This window comes from Colobus angolensis, unplaced genomic scaffold (genome assembly GCF_000951035.1).
Source record: "Colobus angolensis palliatus isolate OR3802 unplaced genomic scaffold, Cang.pa_1.0 Scaffold250, whole genome shotgun sequence".
Lineage (NCBI taxonomy): Eukaryota > Metazoa > Chordata > Mammalia > Primates > Cercopithecidae > Colobus > Colobus angolensis.
Genome location: NW_012115711.1, coordinates 701,070 through 727,938, shown reverse-complemented (window position 1 = coordinate 727,938; position 26,869 = coordinate 701,070). Strand labels below are relative to the sequence as shown.

Below are 26,869 nucleotides of genomic sequence, written 5' to 3'. Positions count from 1 at the left end.
AAAAAAAAAATGTTGGAAAGCTTGTGGGGTGCTACCTCAGGAATTATAGATGCTTTATTACATTCAGTTTAACCTACCTGCTATAGGAGGGATAGTGTCAGCCAAGCAAATTAGAGACCATTTATAATATAAGAGGTGAACTATCAGTATATATATATATATAATTTTTTTGCTCAGTATTTCTCTTGTTGCAGCCTACCATCTGGATGTGAATTTGGCCAGGCAGATATGCAGAAACTGGTTCCAAAGGATGAGAAGGCAGGTACGACCCAGGGCGGAAAAAGATCAGGTAACTCTAAGAAACTAAAATGTTAGTCATGAATTCTGAGTTTTGTTCCTATGTCTTTATAGGTTTATTATGAAAATTTTTAGTTCTATCATCCATAGTCTAGTTTTCATCCTCTCACTAATTTTTAGTCATTTCCTGCATAAAGATGTATACATAATGGTAAAAGTTAGAAAATGTAGTTGAAAGAATTACCCATATTTCTGCTACCCAAAAAAAAACATTTTGAAAGTGTCTGCCCATCTTTTTTCTCTGAGTGTATTTGTCAGTGTCTTAGATAAAAACATTTCGTAGATCTCTTTCTTCACTTACTGTTAAGTACCATATAAAGGTACACGAATTAACTATTCCCTGTTAAGTTTCTAATATGCTGTTTTTTTAAAAATGAACATTTTTGTGTTTACTTTTCTGCAAACGTAAGATTGATTCCTACAACTTACTGTATCAGAGGGTATTAACAAATAATTTTTAATGTGGCTACTAGAAAATTTAAATTATATATGTGTTTCACATTATATTTCTATCGACAGTGCTGCTTTATAAAGAAGATTGCTTTTATGTTATATCACAATAAAAATTCCAAATTTTGACGAGGCTCAGTGGCTCACGCCTGTAATCCCAGCACTGTGGGAGGCCGAGGTGGGCAGATCACCTGAGGGCGGGAGTTCAGACCAGCCTGACCAACATGTAGAAACTCCGTCTCTACTGAAAATACAAAAAATTAGCCAGGTGTGGTGGCACATACCTGTAATTCCAGCTACTTGGGAGGCTGAGGCAGGATGATCGCTTGAACCTGGGAGGCGGAGGTTGCGGTGAGCCAAAATCGCGCCATTGCACTCCAGCCTGGCCAACGAGAGCGAAACACCATCTCAGAAAAAAATAAAAAATAAAAATTCCAAATTTCAGTAAGTAGAAATCATACACAATTTTCTGACTCTAATGCTACAAACATAAAATGAATACAAGCAACTTTTCCAGAATGTTTTTTCTCCTGTGTTCAGTATCAACGAGGAAATTTAAAAAGGATAAACTATTAAGAAAGCAGTGAAGGTAATTCTGTGTATAAAAATGCATCAGACCAGGCACAGTGGCTCACACCTCTAATCCCAGCACTTCGGGAGGCTGAGGCAGGTGAATCACTTGAGCCCAGGAGTTTGAGATCAGCCTGGGCAACATGACGAAACCCCATCTCTGCAAAAAAAATTACAAAAATTAGCTGGCCATGGTGGTACATGCCTGTAGTCCCAGCTTCTAGGGAGGCTGAGGTGGGAGGATTGCTTGAGCCCAGGAAGTTGAAGCTATGGTGAGCCATGACTCAACTCAAGCCTAGATGACAGAGCGAGACCCTGTCTAAAAAAAAAAAAAAGTCTCAGATATGCTTAAAACTTATACAGAAATTATTAGAAAGGGAAATTTCTAAGGAACTAATAAAGCTGACATAGGCTTAGAACCAACAAACATATGACAGCTGGTTATTGTGAGGGATGGGATAACATTAATAAAGTATAAAGAAACCTGACAAAATGAGAATCTCAAATTTAATGAAAATATACCAAATTTAACTCAGGGAAAGAATAAATTTACTAAGAACTGAGAATGAAATTAGATTCACTGTCAAAGAATTGCCTCTCTAACAGATATATTTTTTCTAGCAATTTATTTAACACATTTAACAAAAATGACTCAACTTCTCCAAAGTTTTTCTGGAATGCTAAGATTAAAACTTGGTGAGTTGTTTTATAAGTTTGCATAAAGCTCATTCTTAGATCTAAGAGCACACATATACCAAAGAAAAAGACACATCTCACGTTCATATACATAATTCTTAAATGCTAGGGAATAAAATTCTCCAGTGGTAATTTGTGATGTCCAGTTTGAACTTAACAAGCTGTAACATTCTAGTAGGGCATCCACATTGACAGCATTGGGCACTGTGCACACTGTAGTCCATGTGAATGGTACCCTCTGGATTGAGCTGTGCCTACAACAGTCTTCCAAGGTAGCCCTGGGTTAATACTATTCATATGCTGTCATTTGAAGATGTCAGCATTAGGTACTTAGAACTCCAAACAGAGGAGCATATCAGTACAATACTTGGGTTGTGTTTTTGTTTTTCAAATTTAGGAAGCCATGGGAATTGAAAGAGTAACAAAAACTGTAGGTAATCTTTGTTGGTACTTCTCAAGGAACTAGGTAAATGTTGGCTCTACATTGTCCTGTTGCTCCCCTCTTATACATCTGTAGATGGGGAACAGGATGGAACAGCTGGAAGTATGGATGCTTCTACCCAGGGCTTATTAGAAGGCATTGGGCTAGATGGTGACACGTTGGCTCCCATGGAGACAGATGAACCTACTGCTTCAGACTCTAAGGGCAAATCTAAAATCACACCAGCAATGGCTGCCAGAATTAAGCAAATCAAGCCTTTGCTATCAGGTGAGTCATTCTCCTTTCTCCTACCTTTTCTGGCTTTCAGTCCCTTAGTCCTGAAACAGATTGAGTTGGAAAGGCTATGTTGTTTCATTTAAGGAAGTTTAAAACTTCTGAGACTCATTTTCAAGTGTCCTTTGTTGAGTGGCTGCTATGTGACAGGCTTTGTAGTAGCTGCTACAGATACAGAGATGACCGAATCCCTTCTTGAGAGCCATATCTGCTACCCTCCCTTGTTTAGTTTCTTCCTCCTACTTACTCTTCGACTATTGCATATTGCTTCTGCTCCTACCATTTCACTGAAATGTCTCAGCAAGGCATCTATAACGTCCTTGTCCTAAGTTCTTTCTCACTTGTCTGCCGCATGGTAGTTGACCCACCATCTCCATCTAGAAATATTCTTCCTTTGGTGTTTGTGTTATTAAGCTGTCTTGATTCCCTGTTAACTCTCTGGCTATTCCACCTAGTCTTCTCCTTTTGTGTTCCTTGAACATACCTGGCAAGAGACATAGTCTGATAGATGTTTTATATTAAAGTCACTTTGGCAGCTTTATTGAGACTATATTGGCAGCATATAAAACTGCATTAATGATTTGCACTGGTCTGTCTTTGCCCTTTTTTCCCCCCTTTAATGTAATACCAGTGTTTGGGAACTTATTTGTGTGTTCTTAAATTGTCATCACTTTCTGGCACCTTAATTTAGTGGAAAATGGAGACCTAACTTACAGGAATCTGGGGCCCTTCGTAAAAGCAAACAGAAAATGGCCTTTGGCGTTTCCGTTTGTTATCTCAAATTCCCATTGCATTTTACATTTTACTCTTAATTAGTTTAATTCTCCATTTATTTTAATTTGAAAATCTACCAATGTTATCTTCAAAGGAAAATTGACCGTGCAAGAACATGTACATATTTCTCTCCCCTTGCTTTGTCATACTTCTTTGACCTTGGAGCGTTCAGGGGTTTCTGTGTGAACCCAGTCCATGTACTGTTTCTCTTTGGTTACTGGCCTTGTCTTTGGACTACCTTTAAGCCACTTTGCTATCTGTTCACCTGAAAGCAGTGGTGAGAAAGTGTAAATCCAATGATTGGATTCATTAGGTTTTCAAGTCTGGGTATACCCATATCCATAGCCTATTCCCTAATTAGGATAAAGAAAGCTTAATTTGGATGTAATAGGAAGAAGAAAGGAGTGTTTCCTTGTTCCTATACTGCGTACATTTGAGCTTATTACTAAATTTGAGCAGTATATGTAACCTAGGCTCAAGTAGAGCCTGTTTTTACACAATGAGTTTATATGTGCATGTACATCCTGAGAAGACATAGATTTAACCCTTGAACAACATAGGGTTGAGGAAACTCCTCCACGCAGTCAGAAATCCATGTATAACATTTGACTCCCCCAAAAACTTAACTACTAATAGCTATCTATTGACCAGAAGCCTTACCAATAACAAACAATCAATAGACACACATTTTGTATGTTATATATATTATATCCTGTATTCTTAAAGTAAGCTAGATAAAGGAAAATGTTAAGAAAATCTTAAGAGAAAAGTATATTTACTATTCATTAAGTGGATCATCATAAAGGTCTTCATCTGGGTGGTCTTCACATTGAGTAGGCTGAGGAGGAAGAAGGAAGTGGGGGATGTTGGTCTTGCTGTCTCTGAGGTAGTAGAGGCGGAACAGGTAAAGGAGGTGGAAGGAAAGGCAGGCATGCTTGGTGTAACTTTGTGGAAATACACAGTACTTTCTTTCTGACTTGGTTGCTTTTTCATTTCTCTAAAAATGTGTGTGTACAATACCAATATTTCTTCCACCATTTGTTTTAGTTTCAGTGCCCATATCATAGTAAGGTCCACATCATAAAAGAAGTCAAAAGTATTCTTTAGTAATCAGAACCCTCTGCCAGATTGTCTTATGTCACTTTGATTCCTGGCACTGCTTCTCTATGTCTTCTTCCTCATCATTTGGTATCTATTCAGAAGCACTCATCTCTATCAAGATGTCTTCTGTTACTTGCTCTGGTGTGGTGTCTGTTAGCTCTTGAATTTCACTAAGATCCATATCCTGAAATTCTTCACCCATCACCTTTTATGCCATATCCACAAACTCGTGATTTCCTTGATTGGCGCTGTCATAAATCCTATTAAGTTCTGCACAACATCAGGACAGTTTTCTCCAACAGGAATTTATTTCAGGCTTGATGGCTTTTTCTGTAACAATGATGGCATCTTCAGTGGTGTAATCCTTCCAGACTTTCGTGATGTTCCCTCTGTCAGGCTTCTCTTCCACAGCATTAATAATCCTTTCCTTAGAGTACTGTGTGTAATAGCCTTAAAGCCCCTTATGACTCTCTGATCTAGAGGCTGAATTAGAGATGTGGTTTTAGGGGGCAAGTAGACCACTTCAATGCCTTTTGTGTTGAATTCATAGGGCTCTGGGTCACCAGAGGCATTGTCTAATGTCAAAAGAACTTTAAAAGGCATTCCTTTACTAGCAAGATACTTCTGACTTCAGAGACAAAACATCAATGGAACCAATCCAGAAAAGGGGTCTTGTTGCCCAGGCCTTCTTGTACAACCAAAAGACCAGCAGCTGGTAGTTTATCTTTCTCCTTCAAGGCTCGGAAGTTAGGAGCTATATAGGTAAGGGCAGTCCTGATTATAAACCCAATAGCATTTGCACAAAATAGAGGAGTGAGTCTGTCCCTTCCTGCCTTAAATCCCTCTGCTCACTTCTATTTCTTACTAATAAATGTCCTTTGTGGCCTTCTCTTTTTCTTCAAAATAGGGCACTTTTGTCTATATGAAAAGCCCATTCAGGCAGATACCCTTTCTCAGTGATGTTCTTGGTGGTGTCTGGGAACTAATCTGTTGCCTGTTGGTTGTCAGAAGCTGCTTCTTCTGTTACCTTGACATTCTTTAAGCCAAACCTTTCTAAAAATTACCAAATTATCCTTTGCTGGCTTTACATTCTCCAGCTTTAGATCCTTCACTTTCCTTTTGCTTTAAGTTTTCATATAGTGAGTTCATTATTTTCTTGAATTGCAGTAGAATCTATAGGTTTGTCTTTATTATGGCAATCCTGTACCCACATAAACGTGCATTTTCAATATGAAATAACAAGATTTCACAAAAGTGCAAGCTTTTCAAGCTTGCTGGTGTAGCTGCAGCAGCAGCTTCACTAATTTCCTTTTCTTTGTTTAACAATGGTCTTTACACTGAATTCATTTTTCCTGAAGTGATGGGCAGTCTGTAATCCACATCAAGCAATTCATCTTTTTCTTGAAGTGTCATGATTTTTCCCTGCTTCTTGGGAGCACTTCCAACATCACTAGTGACACTTCATATGGGTCCTAGAGTGACCCAGGTTTATTCCAGGTTTACGGTATTGCGGTAAACATGAAAAATAATGTGAGAACCGTGAGAGATCACTACACAATTTACTGGAGAGATGAACTGTTCATGTAGAAGTGCTTAGCCTCACACAGTGTTTTAAGCATATTGTGGTAACACTTGAGCTCACCACAGTATCATGGTTTCAGTGTCGTGGCTACAAAATTATTACAGAGTATAATATGTACTAAATTTTATCCAGTTGTTCAATTCTGCTTATTTACTGCAAATGGCACCGTATATCATAAGTGTATGTGTGTGTGATAAATATTAAATTTTTATAATTTGTGTATATTTTGTGGTAGTAAATGATAAAATAGACTAGTATCTACATATATTTTATACATTTGTGACATACATAATTTTATTAATTTTTCAATGTTTTGAGGCTACATGTTTCATCTGGGAGTTTTTTCAAATCGTCACAAATCTCCAAAGTTTTCAATGTATTTGTTGAAAAAAAGTTCACACATAAGTAGACATCTGCAGTTCAAAACCTGTGTTGATCAAGTGTCAGCTGTACTTTGATTCAGACCTAGCCTTTCTTGTCTCTGGATCATGGTGAAATAACGTTTATTTTTAAAATGCTATGGCAACATTTTCATTTATGATTTTAAAAGTATATTTCATTGTAGAAATATAAAAACGCATAAAATATTTAAAGAGAAGTTGAAAAGCACTCAGTTTTTTATGTGTTTTCTTTTACATATGCTTGTATTTGTGTGCTGCCTTTTCTCTGTTCAATTATATATTGAAAAGCATCCTATGAAATTGAAAAATTGAGATGTCCATAATCTGCCTAATACTTTAAGAAGCTACTTGTAACAATTTTCATGCTTTTCCTAGTTTTTTTTTTTTTCCCCCTCTGGGACTACATATTTTTTGTTGTGATCAGACTATGTATATTGTCAGTAATCTTTTCTTATCTAAGTGGTTAATCGTTTTTGGCATTTTTAAAGTTCTTTGTAGGCATTTTCAGTGACTTCATCATCCACTAGATATCATTTAACTTAAATAGTGCATGTTGCTGTGTTGCTTCTACAAAGGTGGTTTCAATTTATGTTCCTGTAACAGTATGAGTGCTTATTTGTCTTTTACATTTGATGTCTATTGAGTGGCACATATCTGTCTCCTACCGTCAAAAGTGGCATTTGTTCCTTGTGGGATTTCCTTTTTGGATCATTGAATGTAGAACAAATCCAAGCATTAACTAGGGGTTGTAGGAGGAAGTGGTGAGTCATAAAAATATGTTAATGGTAATATGTCCGTTGTAATTAAACCATTCTGGGAATACTGTACAGTCTTATTCTGCTTCTGGTTCCAGCTTCCTCCAGATTAGGCCGAGCACTTGCTGAGCTATTCGGACTTCTTGTTAAACTTTGTGTGGGATCTCCTGTCCGCCAGAGAAGGAGCCATCATGCTGCCAGCACCACTACAGCACCGACACCTGCCGCTCGATCAACAGCCTCAGCTCTCACTAAGCTCTTGACTAAGGGGTTATCTTGGCAGCCCCCACCATATACACCTACTCCCCGATTCAGGTGAAGTTCAGCTTGAGATTGAGGGACTAGAACGTTACAATAAACAAAAAAACATGTAATTTGTTCCTATACTACTTAAAATGGAGAGTGAGCCACTGAATTTGAGAACTTGGAGGTCCCTTGTTTACCGTAGAAAACGCAGTGTAAGTTACTTTTGTTGGTTGTACCAGTATAGAACATGGGTAGTATTTTAGGTATTTACCATCAAACTGTATTTCAGTAGTCTTACATAGGTAGTATCCCTTATCCAGAATGCTTGGGGCCAGAAAGTGTTTTGAATTTTGGAATTGTTTGGGTTTTGGAATGTTTGCGGAATACTTATCAGTTGAGCATCCCTAATCTGAAATGCTCCCGTGAACATGTCCATTGAACGTCACGGCAGCAATCAAGAAGTTTTAGATTTTGGAACATTTTGAATTTTCTAATAGGGATACTCATCCTGTATTCTTTAGTAGATGGGAGGTGTCACTTCAGTGTGTAAATTTTACTCTTGCCTTTCACATGAATTTCCTATTGCTTCTGTGTCTGCTTTACAGAAGGTTAAAGTTTTGCCTTTTTTTTCCACCTTCAGGCTGACATTCTTCATCTGTTCAGTTGGTTTCACATCCCCAATGCTGTTTGATGAGAGGAAGTATCCCTACCACCTCATGCTGCAAAAATTTCTCTGCTCCGGAGGCCACAATGCTCTTTTTGAGTAAGGATCAAGTTGCTTCACAGAGGAGCATTTCTTGGAGTTTGGTCTTTGCTGTGTGCCTTCCCAGCCCACTGTTTTTAAGTACCCTATCTTGTAACAGTGGGATATATAGAAATAGCCATTGGTTGTATCCTTCAGTGTTCTGGGAAGTAGCCATGTTTGTCTCCATTTACCTTGGAGGTTAGGATTTAGCCTGCCCTGGAGTTGTGTTTGTAAGGGTCTCTGCTTTTTCTTGTGTGGCTTCCGGTTCCCAGTATGGGTTTTTAAAATAGGTTTGTCTTTTTCTGTTGTTTCTCTGAATATAATTTTTCTGGTTTTCTCGGTCAGATGATTCCAAGCTGAATTTCATAGGTTTAGGTTTTTTTTGGGGGACAGAGTCTTGCTCTGTCGCCCAGGCTGGAGTGCAGTGGTGCAAACTCAGTTCACTGTAAGCTCCGCCTCCCGGGTTCATGCCATTCTCCTTTCTCAGCTTCCCGAGTAGCAAGGACTACAGGAGCCCTCCACCACGCCCAGCTAATTTTTCTGTATTTAGTAGAGATGGGGTTTCACCGTGTTAGCCAGGATGGTCTTAATCTCCTGACCTCATGATCCACCTGCCTCAGCCTCCCAAAGTGCTGAGATTATAGGCATGAGCCACCGCGCCCGGCTGGTTTAGGTTTTTAAGACACTGAAAAGTAAAGGAGGGGAGGTGGAACAAAAGAAAAAAAAGTAGTGTAGCTGAAAACTGTTGGACAGATTAGATGTAATAGCTCTAAGAAGATGGGACATGTAGTGCAATATAGAGATTGGGGGCCTTTTAGATGTAAACCCCCCTTGCCAGGGTAAAATACTAATATTCTATCTGTCTACTTTTCCTTATTTGAATTTAGAACTTTCAACTGGGCTCTGTCCATGGGAGGTAAAGTTCCTGTTTCTGAGGGATTGGAACACTCGGACTTGCCTGATGGCACAGGAGAATTCCTAGATGCCTGGCTTATGCTGGTGGAGAAGATGGTGAATCCCACCACGGTGCTCGAATCTCCACATTCACTGCCTGCCAAATTGCCTGGAGGTGTCCAGAACTTTCCCCAATTCAGTGCACTCCGCTTCCTTGTGGTAACTCAGAAAGTGAGTTGTCGGTATTCTAAAATCAAAAGAAATTTCTCATGCGAAGTAGTTCCCATTCTGTTTTGTCCTGCTTAATGAAATAACATGCTTATTTAAGAACCATTGGATCCAGCTCCCACATAGGGCTGCCTTACGTAACGGAGTATAGACCATTTGAGAATTCTCCGTGATAAACATTTGAACTGTAAATTTCAGATTGGTACTTGCGTTAGGCCGTTCTTACATTGCTATAAAGAAATACCTGAGACTGGGTAATTTATAAAGAAAAGATATTTAAGTGGCTTACAGTTTCTGCAAGCTTTAGAAGCATGGTGCTAGCATCTGCTGGGCTTCTAGGGAGTTCTCAAGAAGTTCACAGTCATGGCGGAAAGTTCAGTGGGAGCTTGCGCGTCACGTGGTAGGAGCCAGGAGGTGGAGAGGGTGCTACACACTTTAACTCACTATCATGAAGACAACACTAAACAATGAGGGATCCACCCCCATGACCCAAACACCTCCAGCATTGGGGATTACAATTCAACATGGGATTTAGGCAGAGCAAATATTGCAAACTATATCACTACTTCAGGTTGAGTAAAATGCCTCTTCTCTGTGCCTCCTTAGACCGTCTTATGTTGGCCAAGGATTTTGTTGTTGGTACTAGTTGTGGAAGGACTGTTCCATAGGTCTTTAACTTAATCTGAGCTTTGAATTGAGGCAAAATGATTATCACACACTTTTCAAATTACTTATAGGCAGCCTTTACTTGCATCAAAAACCTATGGAACCGGAAACCTCTGAAGGTATATGGTGGACGAATGGCTGAATCCATGCTGGCCATTCTGTGCCACATCCTCCGAGGAGAACCTGTGATTCGAGAGAGACTAAGCAAGGAGAAGGAGGGGTCTCGAGGAGAAGAGGATACAGGGCAAGAGGAAGGTGGCTCCCGCCGAGAACCTCAAGTCAACCAGCAACAACTGCAACAGGTAGGGTGCTGGCCTCACACTCCAGGGTCCAGACTTTGCACCCAGTGGAGTGTGATGCTTATGGATTTTCTAAGCTCACACGCCACTAAGTCCCTGATCACATTAACCAGGAGACAGTTTAAATTTGCTCCTTCTCTTAGTATTTATTTTTTTTTCTCCTGAGGAAAACTTGGAATATAGTCCTGATGCTCTGCACAGGTAATACTCCTCTCAAGCATGTTGATGAGTATTCTCAGTAGCCTCCTACTGCCTCAGGGGAGGCAGACTGTCGTCAGTTAACTTGCTGGTTAACCTGTAAAGAGAATGGATATTGTGAACCAGATTTATTCTCCAACAAGAGCTTTCTGAAACCTTGGTCACCTACAAAACTTTTGTTTTCACTTGCAAATAAAATGTATAAGGGGCATTTTAAAAGTTGGGAGGCTAGAAAGAGGGGAGGGGAGAGAGGCACGTAAAGTCCTGCCACTTCCATCTCAAAGAGCATTTTAACGTTTTCTTCCTGGAGTTTGTATGGATGTGTGTTAGCTTTGTGTCTAGAGTCCTGTTCAAATCTGTCTACTATATACACTTGTCCCGTTTTTTAGTACTCTCATTACCAAATTTGGAAAATACAAGACTTTTAAAAGGCATTCATAATTTTATCACGCAAGATAGTCATTGTCTCCTTTTTCAGTCAGTTTTGTGCCTAATTTTTACATCATTAACATCAAGCAATATGTATACTTGTATTGCTGTTATCAAGAACTTTTTTTTACTAATTGGTCATTATTTTATTGTTGGATGCTAATTTTCTTACAGTTTGATGTTTTAACACTGTGTTGTATAGTTTCCTTATGTACCAATCCTTACGTACATCTCATGATTATTGCCTGGTAGTAGAATAACTAGGTCAGTTTTTCAGGCACTTGGTCTGTTACCAGCTTGTTTTCCAGAAAATTGGGACCAATTTATACTTCTTTGTATGAGTCTCAATCTTTTAATTATAATAATTCTGTTAATCATAATAACCATGCATCCCCCCTCCTAACTTTTTTAGAGGGTGAAATTGAGAATCTTCTTGGCTCCTTACCCAATGTGTAGCTTAGAATGTTATAGAAGTACCAAACAGAAAGGATTGTTCATTTTAGCTAATTGCCCTAGCTCATAAATGCTCTCAGCTCAGGTGAAGTTAGAAAAAGTTATTTCCATCTTGAAAAGGTTCCTTCCTTTTAAAAATGTATTTGGATTTCTCTTATTATGTGATTCTGAGCCCTTGCATTCTTTATGTAGCTCATGGACATGGGCTTCACAAGGGAACATGCCATGGAGGCACTGTTGAACACCAGCACCATGGAGCAGGCCACAGAGTACCTTTTAACCCACCCCCCTCCAATCATGGGAGGAGTTGTTCGGGTAAGTTGGCTCAGGAGCAGTGATTTTCCAGGATATTGGTTTGACTGCTGAAGTCCTTTTTCCCCTTATTATTCTGTCATTGGTCTTCCTTTCTATAAACTGCTTCTCATTTTCAGACATGTCCATGCCAGTATTTTCTCTTCATAATAACAGAAGTTTTCTGCCCCCTAGCAGTACAAATTACTATACTTTGTTTTCAGAAGAATCCCCAGTCACAAAACAATAGAAGAGGCACACTTTTCTAAGATGTAGAATAGATGGTCACATTGAAGCCCCCTTTCTGTACTTAATTTTACATGTGATTTTCCTCATCTGTTCTTGTTTGTAGTAACCACATAAGCCTGATTGGTTTTGACTTATATAAGAGCAGCATTTTGAGCCCCTTCCTCTCTCTTTAGCTTGAGCACAAGATGTCTGATTCCCTGTGAGTTGCGGTGGTCTCGTTGGGTTTCTTTGTTTTGAATGTGTCTCCTCACTGGCTATTCTCTTAATACTCTGTAGGATCTCAGCATGTCTGAAGAGGACCAGATGATGAGAGCAATTGCTATGTCTCTGGGACAGGATATTCCAATGGATCAAAGGGCAGAGTCACCTGAGGTAACTATAGGACACTGCATCCTAAAGGGCATGACATAGGAATCTTAGTATTCTGTGAACATTCTGCTGTAATTGCAAAGTAATGATAGAATTCAAATCTAAGGGAAGACCTGAGAAGAGTGCTAATCCCAGCTTTGCCATCTGTCATTGAGCTACCTTGTATTGACCTGAAACTTTAAGGGAGACAGATGAAGCATTAATCTTTATTGTCAAATAAGAGACCCAAAGTGTACTCAGTAGTGCCATTAGGCCGATCTTGGCTATATATTCCTAGGTGACAGTTACTTTAATTTTCCCTGCTGGCAGAGAATATAGAACAGTGTCTAGAAATGATTTTGCAGGAGGTAGTATAGAATGCTAGAAATGACTTGACAGTGGAAGTTGTTTGAAGCGTCCCTCCCTTCTACCTTCCCTGTCTTGCCTTAAACTTTGTGGCTGCCACACCCTGGATGAAAGTATCAGCTGCTTGAGGAGAAGCTTGAGGGTATTCATATGGTAGAGCAAATACATTCTCAGAGTCTCTCTTATCTTTCCTCCTTCTCTCCTGTGTACTATTCACACTTCCTTCCCTGCTTCCAGGAAGTTGCTTGCCGGAAGGAGGAAGAGGAACGGAAAGCTCGGGAAAAGCAGGAAGAGGAAGAGGCTAAATGTCTAGAGAAGTTCCAGGATGCTGACCCGTTGGAACAAGATGAGCTCCACACTTTCACAGATACTATGTTGCCAGGCTGCTTCCACCTTCTTGATGAGCTGCCAGACACAGTATACCGTGTGTGTGACCTCATCATGACAGCAATCAAACGTAATGGAGCAGATTATCGTGACATGATTCTGAAGCAAGTAGTCAATCAGGTGAGCTCTCAAGGGGTCAGAAGAGGGGAGTATGTGAAGTGGTTTGTCTGCCTGTGTCAAAACCTGATTTCTGAAAAATCAGCATATTTTCATTCTACCTGATAGGGGTATATTCTCTATTTGGATTATTTCGATCTGGTAATCCTGAAACAGTGTATTGACTACATCACACACACAAAAATGTCTTTAGAAGGGAAAAACAAAGCTCTCCTTTTCTACTTTCCTCTTAAAATGTCCAAAATGTGCCGCACCCTTGAGTCAAGTTCGTCCCCTGGGCTAATACTGAATGTTTTTTCCTATGTAACAGCGACTTGAACAACTGAGTCCCCATCCTGATGAATACTTGTGACCTGTTATTTGCCCTCTTTTTCTTTTCTCTCATTATGAAATTACTATATGCTAATTATAGAAGTGGGATAAGAAAGAAATTACCTTAAATCCCCACACCCAGATAGCCAGTTAACATTTCTGTTGTATTTAAGTTGTTGGAATCTTGTTTTATATAATGGTTCATTCTAGAAGCAGGGAAAGAAATAAAGGAAAACTTTTTTCTGAGCTTTGTAAAATAGAACTTTAATGCATGAGAACGTAAGTAAAGGAAAACTGGATAAAACTTTTTTTCACAGAAAGTTTTAGTGTCTTTTTTAATAGTAATTCTGAGAGATAATGAAAGATTACTGACGGAAGTGTAAGTTGATAGAACCTTTTTGGGGTTGACTGTATGCACCAGGAAGTTTTAAAATATCATTTCCTTTAACTTAGATTTTAGGCTTCTTATAGTTTAGCCTAATAAAGTAATTGTTTAGTGGTGATCCTGTAGTAGCATACATCTTTTGATATAGATTCTAAATTCCTATGGTAAATATGTTAGATTTACCTACCTTTCTTCAGTGGATGTGTTGGAGGCGGAGGGAGTATTTTAAAAGATTGAGAATATTTTCAGAAACCTCATCTTGCTCTGAGGTTCCGTGACTTAAACCTTTCTTTGTTCTTCTAGGTGTGGGAAGCTGCTGATGTATTGATCAAAGCTGCTCTTCCCCTGACAACAAGTGACACAAAAACCGTGTCAGAGTGGATAAGTCAGATGGCCACACTGCCCCAGGCCTCCAATTTGGCTACTAGAATCTTGCTTTTAACGCTACTTTTTGAGGTAAGTTTTAGATCTTTGGGGCCCTGTAATTCATTTATGAAAGAATTACCAAACACTTACCATATATGAGGAATTGAAGACGATAAAGAGAAGAATAAGGCATGAGTCCTGCATTTCATGAGCCCAGTTTCTGATAGGTTAAAATGCACATGATTACGTATAAAAATACAGCATTCTGTGTTAGAGTGATGTCAACAGTTTTATCTGGGTTTAGGAAAGTCGTATGCATCACTTTGGATTTATGTGAGAAGGGCTTCTGAGAACAAGCATTAATTGAATTGAGTCAGAATTATGAGGTGGTACTTTAAAAGAAACGTATTTAAATTACTAAAAGAGCTTGGTCATAGAATATTTTTGCTCTGAGGAAACTTCACTGGCAGCCACATACTAGAGTAGGGTATGCAAATTGAATGTGGTCAATATTGAGGTAATAGGTATTAGATGGAATCAGATTCCTCTCTCTTTTCCTTGCCTATTTAGTCAGCAGATTATTTGAGGCAAGAGAGTGGTTTGGGCAAGACCTGATCCAACCAACATAGGAACTAGAAGGCAACTGACTTTGGTCAAATGACTTCAACTGTGGCTCACTATTTTTAAAACCTGAACTTAATGAAGTGAACCCTTTACATACTCAGGAGATAAGTCCAATATAAGAGTCAAACTGTGTAACAGCTGCCTTGGGAGTTTCCTTTATCATGGAAGTGATAACTCTTACTGTAGCACTTTGTAAAGAGGTACTTGTGGGAAAGGTTTCAGAGTACTAAAGAGAGAATCATTCATGGACCCCCATCTAAAACAAATCACAAGTAACAGTCTTGTATTTTCTTTTAGTGTTTTTTTCCTGTTCATTTAAACAATTGCGATAAGACTGTATAGAAAGTTTTATATTCTTTTTGTTTTATTATGACTATTTTCCTATTTGCTATACACATTACTCCATCTTTTGAATGTTCTCTAATTCATTTAAATAATTACCTATCCTTGAACATTTACTTCCAGTGAGTTCCTGTTAAAAGTAACACTTTAGTGTAGCCCCAGTAAGACGAACCATTAACTGTGTTTAATTATTCCATTTTCCTTGAAAGATTATAAAATTTCTCTGTAAATCTAAACCTTTACAACTTCAACACCGTTAGACTGCACAGCCTAGGTGATAAACCGTTTCCATATTAAGCATATACTAATATGCCAGGCACTGGGTACTTTATATTAATATATATATATAAAACCTCAATCATCACAATTATTCTGAAGGTAAAAATTATTTCCTCTGACCCATGAGGAAACCAAAGCCTAGAAAATTTAACACATCTTAGATTACACAACTGGTAGGTGCTAAGGGGTAAAATTTGAATTCAACCAATTCTATTATTATTTACCCTTATGTTCCGCTATCCCATGCTAATCTTTGATACTGAGTAGAAATTGGTATCTGGTTGTTTTGTTTTTCCCTTTGATCTATCAGGAATTGAAGCTACCTTGTGCTTGGGTGGTTGAATCGAGTGGCATCCTTAATGTCCTAATCAAACTCTTGGAAGTGGTTCAGCCCTGCCTCCAGGCAGCCAAGGAGCAGAAGGAAGTCCAGACCCCAAAGTGAGTGACCCTATATCTATCCTAGTTTCATTTCTATTTCCCTGGGACATGGGCCTGAATCAGGCACTCTTCTGGGGCATGTATGGGGCAAATTTGTGGTACTTCTGTAGTTTTAAAATTGTAAAGGAAGCACCTAATGAAATTAAGATATATTTTCCCAATTCGTGCAAGTTTCTTGCTTGCCCAAAACAGATCATTTTTCTTTTTTAGGTGGATCACACCAGTGTTGCTCCTGATTGATTTCTATGAAAAGACAGCCATCTCCTCAAAAAGGAGAGCCCAGATGACTAAGGTGTGTAATGTAGTATGTGTGATTGCAGGACGGTTTAGCTTCCTGAGACAAGAGTAGACCAGAAGAGAATATGAGAGAGTAGTGAAGAATGTAGAAGTCTCTGACCAATGTATAAATCTCTTTAGGGATTTTCCTAGCTAGGTTTCTCTTCTGAATAATTTACTGTGGAAGTAAATTTTGAAGGAGCGTGCTATCTCCAGAGGAGGAGTGGCTTTTCTGTTATGTAAACGACTGAGTATACAGCAATCCTTCCAAAAAGCAAACACTCCTTAGATCAAGATTGTTGTGCCACATCATCTCACTACGTCCTTGGGAACAGGATTTTTGTTTCAGTACATCTCAGGTGAACATTCCCCTTTTAGGGAAAATCAGTGGAAACAAAAGGAAAGTAGAAGATGGCAAGATAAGGGACTGTAGATAGTTTTTTTTGTCTAGGAAAAGTACCTTAGTCTGTTTTGCTGTTGCTATAACAATACCACGGACTAATTTATAAACTATAGGCTGGGCACTGTAGGCTCACACCTGTAATCCCAGCACCTTGGGAGGCTGAGACAGGTGGATTACCTGAGTTCAGGAGTTGAAGACCAGCTTGGGCAACACATGGTGAAACCCCATCTCTCCAAAAAATACTAAAATTAGCCAGGCGTAGCGGCGCGCACCTATGGTCCCAGCTACTCAGGAGGCTGAGGTGGGGCTAGAGCCCGGGAGGCAGAGGTTGTAGTGAACCAAGCCGAGATTGCTTCACTGCACTCCAGCCTAGGTGACAGAGCCAGACCTGTCTCCAAAAAAAAAAAGTTAGTATAAACTGTACAAGTTTATTTGGCTCATAGTTCTAGAGGCTGATCTAAGGGACCACATCTGGTGATAGCCTTAGTGCTGCATCCTTCTGTTGCGGAAGATGGAAGAGGAAGAGGTGTCCAAACTTTCTTTTATTTTATTTTTTATTTTTTTGTTGTTGTTGTTGAGACGGAGTCTCGCTCTATCACCCAGGCTGGAGTGTAGTGGCCAGATCTCAGCTCACTGCAAGCTCCGCCTCCCGGGTTCCCGCCATTCTCCTGCCTCAGCCTCCTGAGTAGCTGGGACTACAGGCGCCGCCACCTCGCCCGGCTAGATTTTTGTATTTTTTTAGTAGAGACGGGGTTTCACCGTGTTAGCCAGGATGGTCTCGATCTCCTGACCTCGTGATCCGCCCGTCTCGGCCTCCCAAAGTGCTGGGATTACAGGCTTGAGCCACCGCGCCCGGCCACTTTATTTTATTTTTTTTGAGACAGAGTTTCACTCTTTTTGTCCAGGCTGGAGTGCAATGGCGCAATCTCAGCTCACCACAACCTCCGCCTCCCGGGTTCAAGTGATTCTCCTGCCTCAGCCTCCCGAGTAGCTGGGATTACAGGCGTGCGCCACCACCCCAGCTACTTTTGTATTTTTAGTAGAGACGGGGTTTCTCCATGTTGGTCAGGCTGGTCTTGAACTCCCGACCTCAGGCGATCCACCTGCCTCGGCCTCCCAAAGTGCTGAGATTACAGGCGTGAGCCACCGCGCCTGGCCCAAACTCGCTTTTATAACCAACCCAGTCACAATAACTAACCCAGTCCCTGGATAATGACGTTAATCCATTCGTGAGGGACAGAGTCCCCATGATGTAATTATCTTTTATTAGGCCCCACCTCCCAACACTGTTAAATTAGGGATTAAGTTTTCATCATCTGAACTTTAGAAGACACGATTTTAAACGTGTAGCGGAGAGACTAAGGAATGTGAGAGTAAATGCATGTGAAAGTTTTTCTCTTGGTTTTTAAAATTTATTAATTGTCTAGTGTATTTCTTTTTCCTGGTTGAGTTTTAGCAGTGAACACTGATGAAGTTACTATTTTTTCTAATAATCAACCTTGAAAGGAATACAAAGAAACTTTGTACTTTTATATTCAGTACCTGCAATCCAACAGCAACAACTGGCGCTGGTTTGATGATCGCTCTGGGCGTTGGTGTAGTTACAGTGCAAGCAACAATAGCACTATTGATTCTGCCTGGAAATCTGGAGAGACAAGTGTGCGATTCACTGCAGGCCGAAGAAGATACACTGTCCAGTTCACTACAATGGTGCAGGTACATGCTCACTCACCAAGCTTGTCTAACCCGTGGACCACAGGCCACATGTGGCTCAGGATGGCTTTGAATGCAGCCCAACACCACACATTGAGGTTTTTTTTGTTGTTCTTTTTAGCTTATCAAATATCGTTAGTGTAGTTTTTATGTGTGGCCCAAGACAATTCTTCTTCCAGTGTGGTCCAGGGAAGCCAAAAGATTGGACACCCCTACTGTAAACTTTATCAAAAAGAGGGGTGTTTTGGTTTTCTTCTTTATGAACCAGCATTCCTAACGTGTTATGAGGAGGAGAGTTACCATTACCTAATTAAGTATAGATTTCAGAAAATCGAGTCTTCCTAAGGTCATTGATTAGACCTTGGGTCTGTGGCAATTTGATACTATCCCTCTTAGAAATGATTTTAAGTGTTTAGTCAAGGGCTAGGGAGTGGTTAAGGATGGTATTTGCTCTGTTGGAAGGTTTACAGTTCATTATAAGGCCTTGTGTATGCCACTTGCCTTCTGGGGACTTTCAGGTTTTTTCTCTGTAAATGATACAGGTGAGATAAATTGCCAGAGGTCCTTCTGTTGTAGCATTTTATCTGGGAGATGTCCCTCCCCTTCCCCACCTTTATAATTCCTTTTTGGTAGAGGTTTTTTTAATGTCTGTTTGAATTCCTAGGTTAATGAGGAAACAGGGAACCGACGCCCTGTGATGCTGACTCTCCTCAGGGTACCTCGGTTGAATAAAAATTCAAAAAACAGCAATGGACAGGAACTAGAGAAGACGCTGGAAGAAAGCAAAGAAATGGATATCAAACGTAAAGAAAATAAAGGCAATGGTATGTACCAAGAGTGTTTTACCTAAAGCTAATGTGCCTTTGTGGCTTAAGGTCTGGCCAGTTTCATTGCGAGTTATTTTCATCAGCTTGATTAACAGATTAAAGATATATAGGCCTCCCTTACGCTTTTTCATCTGGTCTTAAAATTGGTATTTGGCATGCTTCTCTTAATAGGACCCACGTGCTTGGCCAGTTACTTAGGAGGGAGACGTGGAAGGAAATAAACGTCAAGTTAAACTGTCTTAAACTGTTATTTTCCCATTTCATAGATACCCCTTTGGCCCTAGAGGGTACAAACACTGAAAAGGAGACAAGCCTGGAGGAAACAAAAATCGGGGAGATCCTGATCCAGGGCTTGACAGAAGATATGGTGACTGTTTTAATCCGGGCCTGTGTGAGCATGCTGGGAGTCCCTGTGGACCCAGATACTTTGCATGCCACCCTTCGTCTCTGCCTGAGGCTCACCCGGGACCACAAATATGCCATGATGTTTGCAGAACTGAAGAGTACCCGCATGATCTTGAATTTGACCCAGAGCTCAGGCTTCAATGGGTTTACTCCCCTGGTCACCCTTCTCTTAAGACACATCATTGAGGACCCCTGTACCCTTCGTCATACCATGGAAAAGGTGAGTGTGTTTTGTATCAGATTCTGGTTTAGCTTTACATCATACCTTTGTTCTCCTTGCTCTGAGAACAAATAGACTTCTGGTTCTTCTTACATATTTATAGCTGGATATGTATACTCTATACTCCGCCCAACAGAATTTTCCAGCTCTGTGCTTGGGTGGGATGATCCTATTGCTAGAAAGTCCTCTCCAGCAATCTGGGTTTCTTTTTTTTTTTTTTTAATCTAGGTTTCATTAACCAAGCCAAAAACTGTTAGTAAAGAACTGGGATACCTTCCCCTAAGTTCATACCTTCAAAATCATTCCTTTGTAGGAGTACCTCTCAGGTGTTCAGCCAAGAGCATATTCTCAAAACAGTGTATTTTGGAATATAAAAGTATAGTTAAAGCTTTTTGAATGTTTGTAATCTGCCAGGTACTGTGATAGACACTTAACAAATACCCATTGTGCAGATCAGAAAACAGGTTATTATATTTTGGGAAACTTACAAAGCAGTGGAAGAAATAGGAACATAATTATAAAAAATAAAAACATTTGTAAAGTTTAGACAACAGGCTGGGCGTGGTAGCTCACACCTCTAATCCCAGCACTTTGGGAGGCCCGAGGCAAGTAGATCACCTGAGGTCAGAAGTTCAAGACCACCTGGGTGTGGTGGCACGGCCTGTGATCCCAGCTACTTGGGAGGCGGAGGTTGCAGTGAGTCGAGATGGCACCACTGTTCCCCAGCCTGGGTGACAGAGTGAGACTCCGTCTCAAAAAAAAAAAAAAAAGACAACAGTGGAGGGGTGAGGGGCAAATGTCCTACTAGTGAGGCTTTTCCTTCTCAGTACTTCTACAAAATCCTTTCTTCTACTGATTCTTTGTCATCAATAATGACTGTTACTAGACGTTGCTTCCATTTTCCTCTCTTAGGACATTGTTTCCCGCATTTATAAGTAGTGTTGCAATATGCGTTTTTGTGCCTAACTTTGTTCATGTTTAAGATGGTTACTTAGGGATTTTTAGTAATTGGATCAAAAAGTATTACAAGTATTTTTAACTTGCCAGAAAAGTGGTATCAGTTTTTGTATATCTGAGTATACATTTTAGATTCTTCAGGCAGTTCTTTACACAGCCTGCTTGATTTCACCTCACATGTGCCAAATCAAGAGAGAGAGCTGTTTAAGGTAGCTTGTACAGTGATCCACAGTCCAGGAGATAACCCAGCAGGGAAGGAACAACTGTATACAACTCAATTCTGATTTTAGAAACTTGAAATACTTTCTATAAATAAATGTTTAAAAGTTACAAGTTCAAAGTGCTAGGAGAAAGTGTAAGTCCTCATCGGATGAGGGAAAACTTTTAAAGTTTTAAACTTTAGGTAAATTATAGTTGGGGTGTGGGGAACAAAGGAACATCAGTGACAGTCTTTAAGGTATCAAGATGGCAAAATGTAAACTCTTTTTTTTTTTTTTTTTTTGAGACGGAGTCTCGCTCTGTCGCCTGGGCTGGAGTGCAGTGGCCGGATCTCAGCTCACTGCAAGCTCCGCCTCCTGGGTTTACGCCATTCTCCTGCCTCAGCCTCCCGAGTAGCTGGGACTACAGGCGCCCGCCACCTCGCCCGGCTTGTTTTTTGTATTTTTTAGTAGAGACGGGGTTTCACCGTGTTAGCCAGGATGGTCTCGATCTCCTGACCTCGTGATCCGCCCGTCTCGGCCTCCCAAAGTGCTGGGATTACAGGCTTGAGCCACCGCGCCCGGCCAAAATGTAAACTCTTGATACTATTCATTACTAGTACGGGTGTGGAAAAGCAGGCATACTCTTAACTTCTGGTAGGAGTGGAAATTGGTGTAGCTACATTGGAGGGCAGTTTGATACTCTCGGTTTATCCTTTGACCTAGAAATTCTATGGCTAAGAATTTACCTGATAACTAACATCAAGTATGCCAAGATGCATGTGTAAGAATGTTCACTGTGGAATTGCTTGTAATATCAAGAAACTAGAGGTCTAATGTCCAGCAGTAGAGGATTGGATAAATTATGGCTCATCCTTTATATTGAAATTAAACTTTTCTGTGTTTATTAAATGGAAATTATTTTATAATTACAGCCAGACAGGCAAGATACAGAGGTTATAATCACTAAAGGGCATGATTGATTTGATTAAAAAAAGAAAAAGGCATTAAGATACCAAAAGATGTTTTTCATTGTGCGCATGTAGTTTGCGAAATTATAGATAATGGAAAATAATACAATTGAGTTATTTTCTTCATGCTTTCATGGATTTTCCATTATTAACAAGCAATTTTATGAGAAGAGCAAAAGCATAGCTATATGTAAGCCGTATGTTATCAAGGCAAACAATATATAAATAGTTCAGTATCTCCAGTGGCTATCATTATCTCAGACTGATGGTTGACTTTGAGACATAAAGAAAATATTTAATTGTGTTCCTGTACACTAAGTGGATTACAGTGTTACATATTTTTGAACCATTCTGATTTAAAATTGTGACAGTTCGGAGAGGCTCAGGAGCTGACCCTTTAATGTGGAAGTTATGTGGGATCTATAGTCTTGACACATCTCCCATTTTCTGTAAAGATGACATGCAGTCTGGTCTAATACTTGACAGTTTTGAGACATGCTGCAACTTTTTTATAAGCCAGGTTTTTTGAATCAAGAAAGAATGGGGCAGTACTTAAAAATGAAATATCATTCTCCCAAAAATCAAAAGCTTTTAGTCTTGGTAACTCTTCCTTGACTGCAGTTGTATTTTTAGAAAGTAGTGTTTAATCGGCGGTGTTTCTTTCTCTCTTTACTAGGTTGTTCGCTCAGCAGCTACAAGTGGAGCTGGTAGCACTACCTCTGGTGTTGTGTCTGGCAGCCTCGGCTCTCGGGAGATCAACTACATCCTTCGTGTCCTTGGGCCAGCCGCATGCCGCAATCCAGACATATTCACAGAAGTGGCCAACTGCTGTATCCGCATCGCCCTTCCTGCCCCTCGAGGCTCAGGAACTGGTAAGTTTCACTTGCTCCTGGCCTTTGAGATTAAGTTTGTGATCTGGTATAAATCCAGAAATTTATCTATGAGGAGGTCTGTGACTTGAAGAGCCTCCTTAGGCAACTATTAGGACATTTGCTAGCTAGTTGATCATTTGGGTCAATTCAGTAGGTATTTCAGTAGCTTCTCTGGGCCTTGCCCTGTTGTAATCCCTGCCAGAGACACTGAGGACTCATTCATTCTAGTCCTTCCCTTCAAAGAGCTCATTTTAGTGGGGCAGTAGGCTTTACATATAGTTAATGGTTTACAAATCAAGTGATAATTGAGGATTAAATGGATGTACGTCTCGTGTAACACAGTGGGAAATAGACATCATCTGTGTATTCCTGTCAAGAAATGTTTGACCTGTATTTAATTATGAGGAAACAATTAGAAAAATACAAATTGTGGGGTGTTCTATATAAGACAACTGGCCTAGACTCTTCAAAAATATTAATGTTATGAAAGAAAAAAAATACAGGATCATTTCTTCTAGAGAAAAGTAGTCTAGAGAGATAATCACCGCCAGCCTTCGTTGGCCTGTGGATGCAGATAAAGGAGATTTGGAGAAAACTGAGTGCTATGTATTGGGTAATATAATTGTATCTGTTAAATTTGGGGAGTATTATAATGGTATTGCAGTTTTGTAGAAAAATACCCTTGATCTCCTCTCTGCTGACTTTTTTGGTAATAAAAAAGAAAAAATACGTATGTCCTTGATCTTAGGAGCCACATGTAGATGTATTTAGGAGTAGTCACTTGGTAATTCTGGATGAAAAGTATATAGGTGTTTATCATATTATACTATTTGAACTTTTCTGTAGGTTTGTTGGATTTGTTTTGTTTTTTAATAAAAAGTTGGGAAGGGGATGAAATTATTTTGGAAGTTCTAGCTATGTGCCTGCCCCTGTGCTGGGCATTTCTCAATTATATCCTCATTTAATCCTCAAAATAAATTTGAAGAGTGAGAAAATTGAGGTTTGTTGAAGTAACAACTGGATTTCAAAACCAGTTTTCTCTAACACAAGCCTTTACTATTTGGTAGTGCTGTATTAAATCCTGTGGAATTTAAAGAAGTAGAAACCAGGTTTTATAGTAGAGTACTTGAGCATTAATTGAAAATGGTCTCCTATCTCAAGCTTGTATATTACACATGCACCCTTCTGAGTCTTTATTAATAACGTAGTTTAGGTACTGGTTCATGATTGGTTTTTCTCTCTCATTTTGGCTTAGCTTCAGATGATGAATTTGAGAATCTTAGAATTAAAGGCCCTAATGCTGTACAGCTGGTGAAGACCACCCCTTTGAAGCCCTCACCTCTGCCTGTCATCCCTGATACTATCAAGGAAGTAATCTATGATATGCTGAATGCTCTGGCTGCATACCATGCTCCAGAGGAAGGTATGTGGCTAGCCTACCTCAGGAGACTGGGCACTAGAGGATATGTTACTTTGCCTGGGTCATTTCAGCCAACTCATGGCTTAGTGAGCACTTGCTATGTGCCCATACTCTGGGGCTCAGATGAATAAGATACCCATTGCATGTCTTTGAAGAAGCTAATAGTCATATAGTATGACATACCAGGGTGATGGTAAATCCTTAGGGTGAGGCACCTTACCTAGTGAGGGTGCATAGGTAAGAAAATTTGTTTGTGTATGTGATTTCTAAAATGAACCTTTCATGGATGAGGAGATTGCCAGAGTTCTGTTATATGAGAATACACACCATACAGGGGGAAGAGTGAACAAAGATTTAAAAGGACATAATAGCATTCTGTGAGAGGTTGAAAATAAGACACCAGGAAGTCTCTAATGTTTTCATACTCAAGCAAAACCTTTTTATTGTTGTTTTATTGTTTATTGAGCTGGAGACAATATTAGGAGGTGTGTCTGGGCTTCCTAACTGTTGAGACCACCACACCCATCCACCTTTATTCCTAGTTAAGGTGCATCTTCTAAGCACTAGGAAAGTCATGATTGAATTGCTTGGAACATAGGGTTTCATTATAGTAAGGTCCTTCTGGATTTTATTCAGGACATACTTATTTAATAGGTCCACAGAATTGCCAAAAATTGATGAATACTGCCTTTAATAAGTAAAAGAAATCTGAGTCTTGACTTTGGTGCTTTTCATCTGTACAGCACCCTGATCCATATAGAATTCCTTGGTTCTCCTACCACCCCAGAATCTTTACCCTATCTTATCACCTCCTCCCCGAAATAGTTTAGCTATATAGCTGTGGCAATCATTTATTGACCTACCACTGCATGAGCAATACTGCCAGATGTGTTCACTTAAGGTTTGTAGTTACAGCTTAGGAAAATGAGCCTAAGTTAATTGCCTGTGATCACAAGACTAGTTTTTGTAATATTAGGGTGAGGCACTCTAACATTATCTATAATATCACCATGTAAACAGTCATAGCCACTTGATGTGAAATTGACCAAGACTACTAGATAGGCATTAACATTGTCCAGTTGTAGAAGAGGTTTATTTTGTTTTTGATGGTTGTTACTGTTTTTCTAGCAGATAAATCTGATCCTAAACCTGGGGGTATGACCCAAGAGGTTGGCCAGCTCCTGCAAGACATGGGTGATGATGTATACCAGCAGTACCGGTCACTTACGCGTCAGAGCAGTGACTTTGATACGCAGTCAGGTTTTTCCATTAATGTAAGTCAATTCCAACAGCATATTATCTTTCTTCTCATTTTTTAATGCCTGTGTATTGAAATGTCTCAGTATTTAGGGCTATCCCAGGGGAATTTCAAAAGTATTAATTTTGATGTATTTGTAAATTATCTGTTGACTATAAAGACAAAATTGGGGTATCCCTGGAGATTTTTTTTTCCTCTCCTAGGATTAGAACTGTTTCCTTAATTTTTTTTCTTTTCCTTTTCCTTCCCCACCTCCCGCTGCAGTCTCCCAGACACTGTATTTATAATAGCTTCCCACAGATTATAGTATAAAGGTGTAAGGTGGTTAAAAGGTTGGCCAAAGAGAATCTGTGGCATTCCAAGCCAGTATCCTGGGAAGGAGTTCTGCCATTTGCAGACGGGTGTTTTTGAAATTCATAATAGCTCAGGAGTTTTCTTCTTCTACAGAGTCAGGTCTTTGCTGCAGATGGTGCCTCCACTGAGACTTCCGCATCTGGGACCTCCCAAGGAGAGGGTAATGATTTGCTTTTCTCCCTTCCATGTTCTTATTCCTTAGGAAAACAACTTGAAAAAACTATGGGTGTCCTGTGCAGTGGGGAGGAGAATACATACTTAATTATTAACGTTTACTTGTCTAAGTGAACTTTCTCAGGTGAGCTCGGTGTTCTGTAAATAAAGAGTCTCTATATGATAAAGTTAATGGAACTATAAGTTAACCAACCTAGTAATGGTTGCTATGGTAACATATTTTAGTTTTAACTTTTTAAATCACCCCACAGTTATTTTGGGGGCTTCTAAAAGCTGACTTACAGAGATTTTGTGCCAGTGATACTATTCTAGCTACATACTTTACGTGGTGGATTCCTGCCTTCCAGCAGTGTTAACAGAGCCCGTTGACTACTCACCATGAACTAGAAAAATGTCACGTGGAAGTAAGTCTAATGAGACCTTTAAAGAGCTGCTTCTCCTTATGTAGGAAAGGTCTTTGTGATCCAAATTAGGAGACATTTTGTTTAAAATCATACTAGTTCCTGGAGATAAATTTAAAAGGCTAATATTAGTGAAATATTGGTTAACTCATTTTACTGGGTTTACTGGCCATATGTAGTGTATAGTATGGATGATGGTGCTGATTCAAGAGAAGCATTGCCCACTATGTGGCAGACTATATTGGACACCAGAATGGATCAGATTTGTTCCCTGTACTTAAAGAACTTTGTCTAGTGACTGAGACCTGCAAGAGTTATAATACAAGATAACTGCCAGAATGAAGGCATACTTGGACATATGATGGACACGTAAAGTGTCTCACAGTGTGTCTAGATGAGAAAGGAAAGCATTTATGGA

At 39.7% G+C, this 26,869-nt stretch overlaps 1 protein-coding gene across 1 annotated transcript in view; it reads left to right on the top strand.

Annotated features, from left to right (window-relative positions):
- The window catches only part of HUWE1 (HECT, UBA and WWE domain containing 1, E3 ubiquitin protein ligase), a 152,893-nt gene that overhangs the window by 84,053 nt on the left and 41,971 nt on the right, over nt 1-26,869 (top strand). Inside the window, exons 28-46 of the mRNA XM_011946573.1 lie at nt 195-289; nt 2,531-2,722; nt 7,440-7,656; nt 8,228-8,350; nt 9,220-9,457; nt 10,192-10,422; nt 11,692-11,814; nt 12,316-12,411; nt 12,991-13,260; nt 14,258-14,410; nt 15,876-16,003; nt 16,214-16,295; nt 18,222-18,398; nt 19,060-19,219; nt 19,489-19,847; nt 22,649-22,844; nt 24,100-24,267; nt 25,393-25,538; nt 25,970-26,036. Coding sequence (XP_011801963.1) covers nt 195-289; nt 2,531-2,722; nt 7,440-7,656; nt 8,228-8,350; nt 9,220-9,457; nt 10,192-10,422; nt 11,692-11,814; nt 12,316-12,411; nt 12,991-13,260; nt 14,258-14,410; nt 15,876-16,003; nt 16,214-16,295; nt 18,222-18,398; nt 19,060-19,219; nt 19,489-19,847; nt 22,649-22,844; nt 24,100-24,267; nt 25,393-25,538; nt 25,970-26,036 — 3,221 coding nt within the window. The remainder of the gene's footprint in view (nt 1-194; nt 290-2,530; nt 2,723-7,439; nt 7,657-8,227; nt 8,351-9,219; nt 9,458-10,191; nt 10,423-11,691; nt 11,815-12,315; nt 12,412-12,990; nt 13,261-14,257; nt 14,411-15,875; nt 16,004-16,213; nt 16,296-18,221; nt 18,399-19,059; nt 19,220-19,488; nt 19,848-22,648; nt 22,845-24,099; nt 24,268-25,392; nt 25,539-25,969; nt 26,037-26,869) is intronic.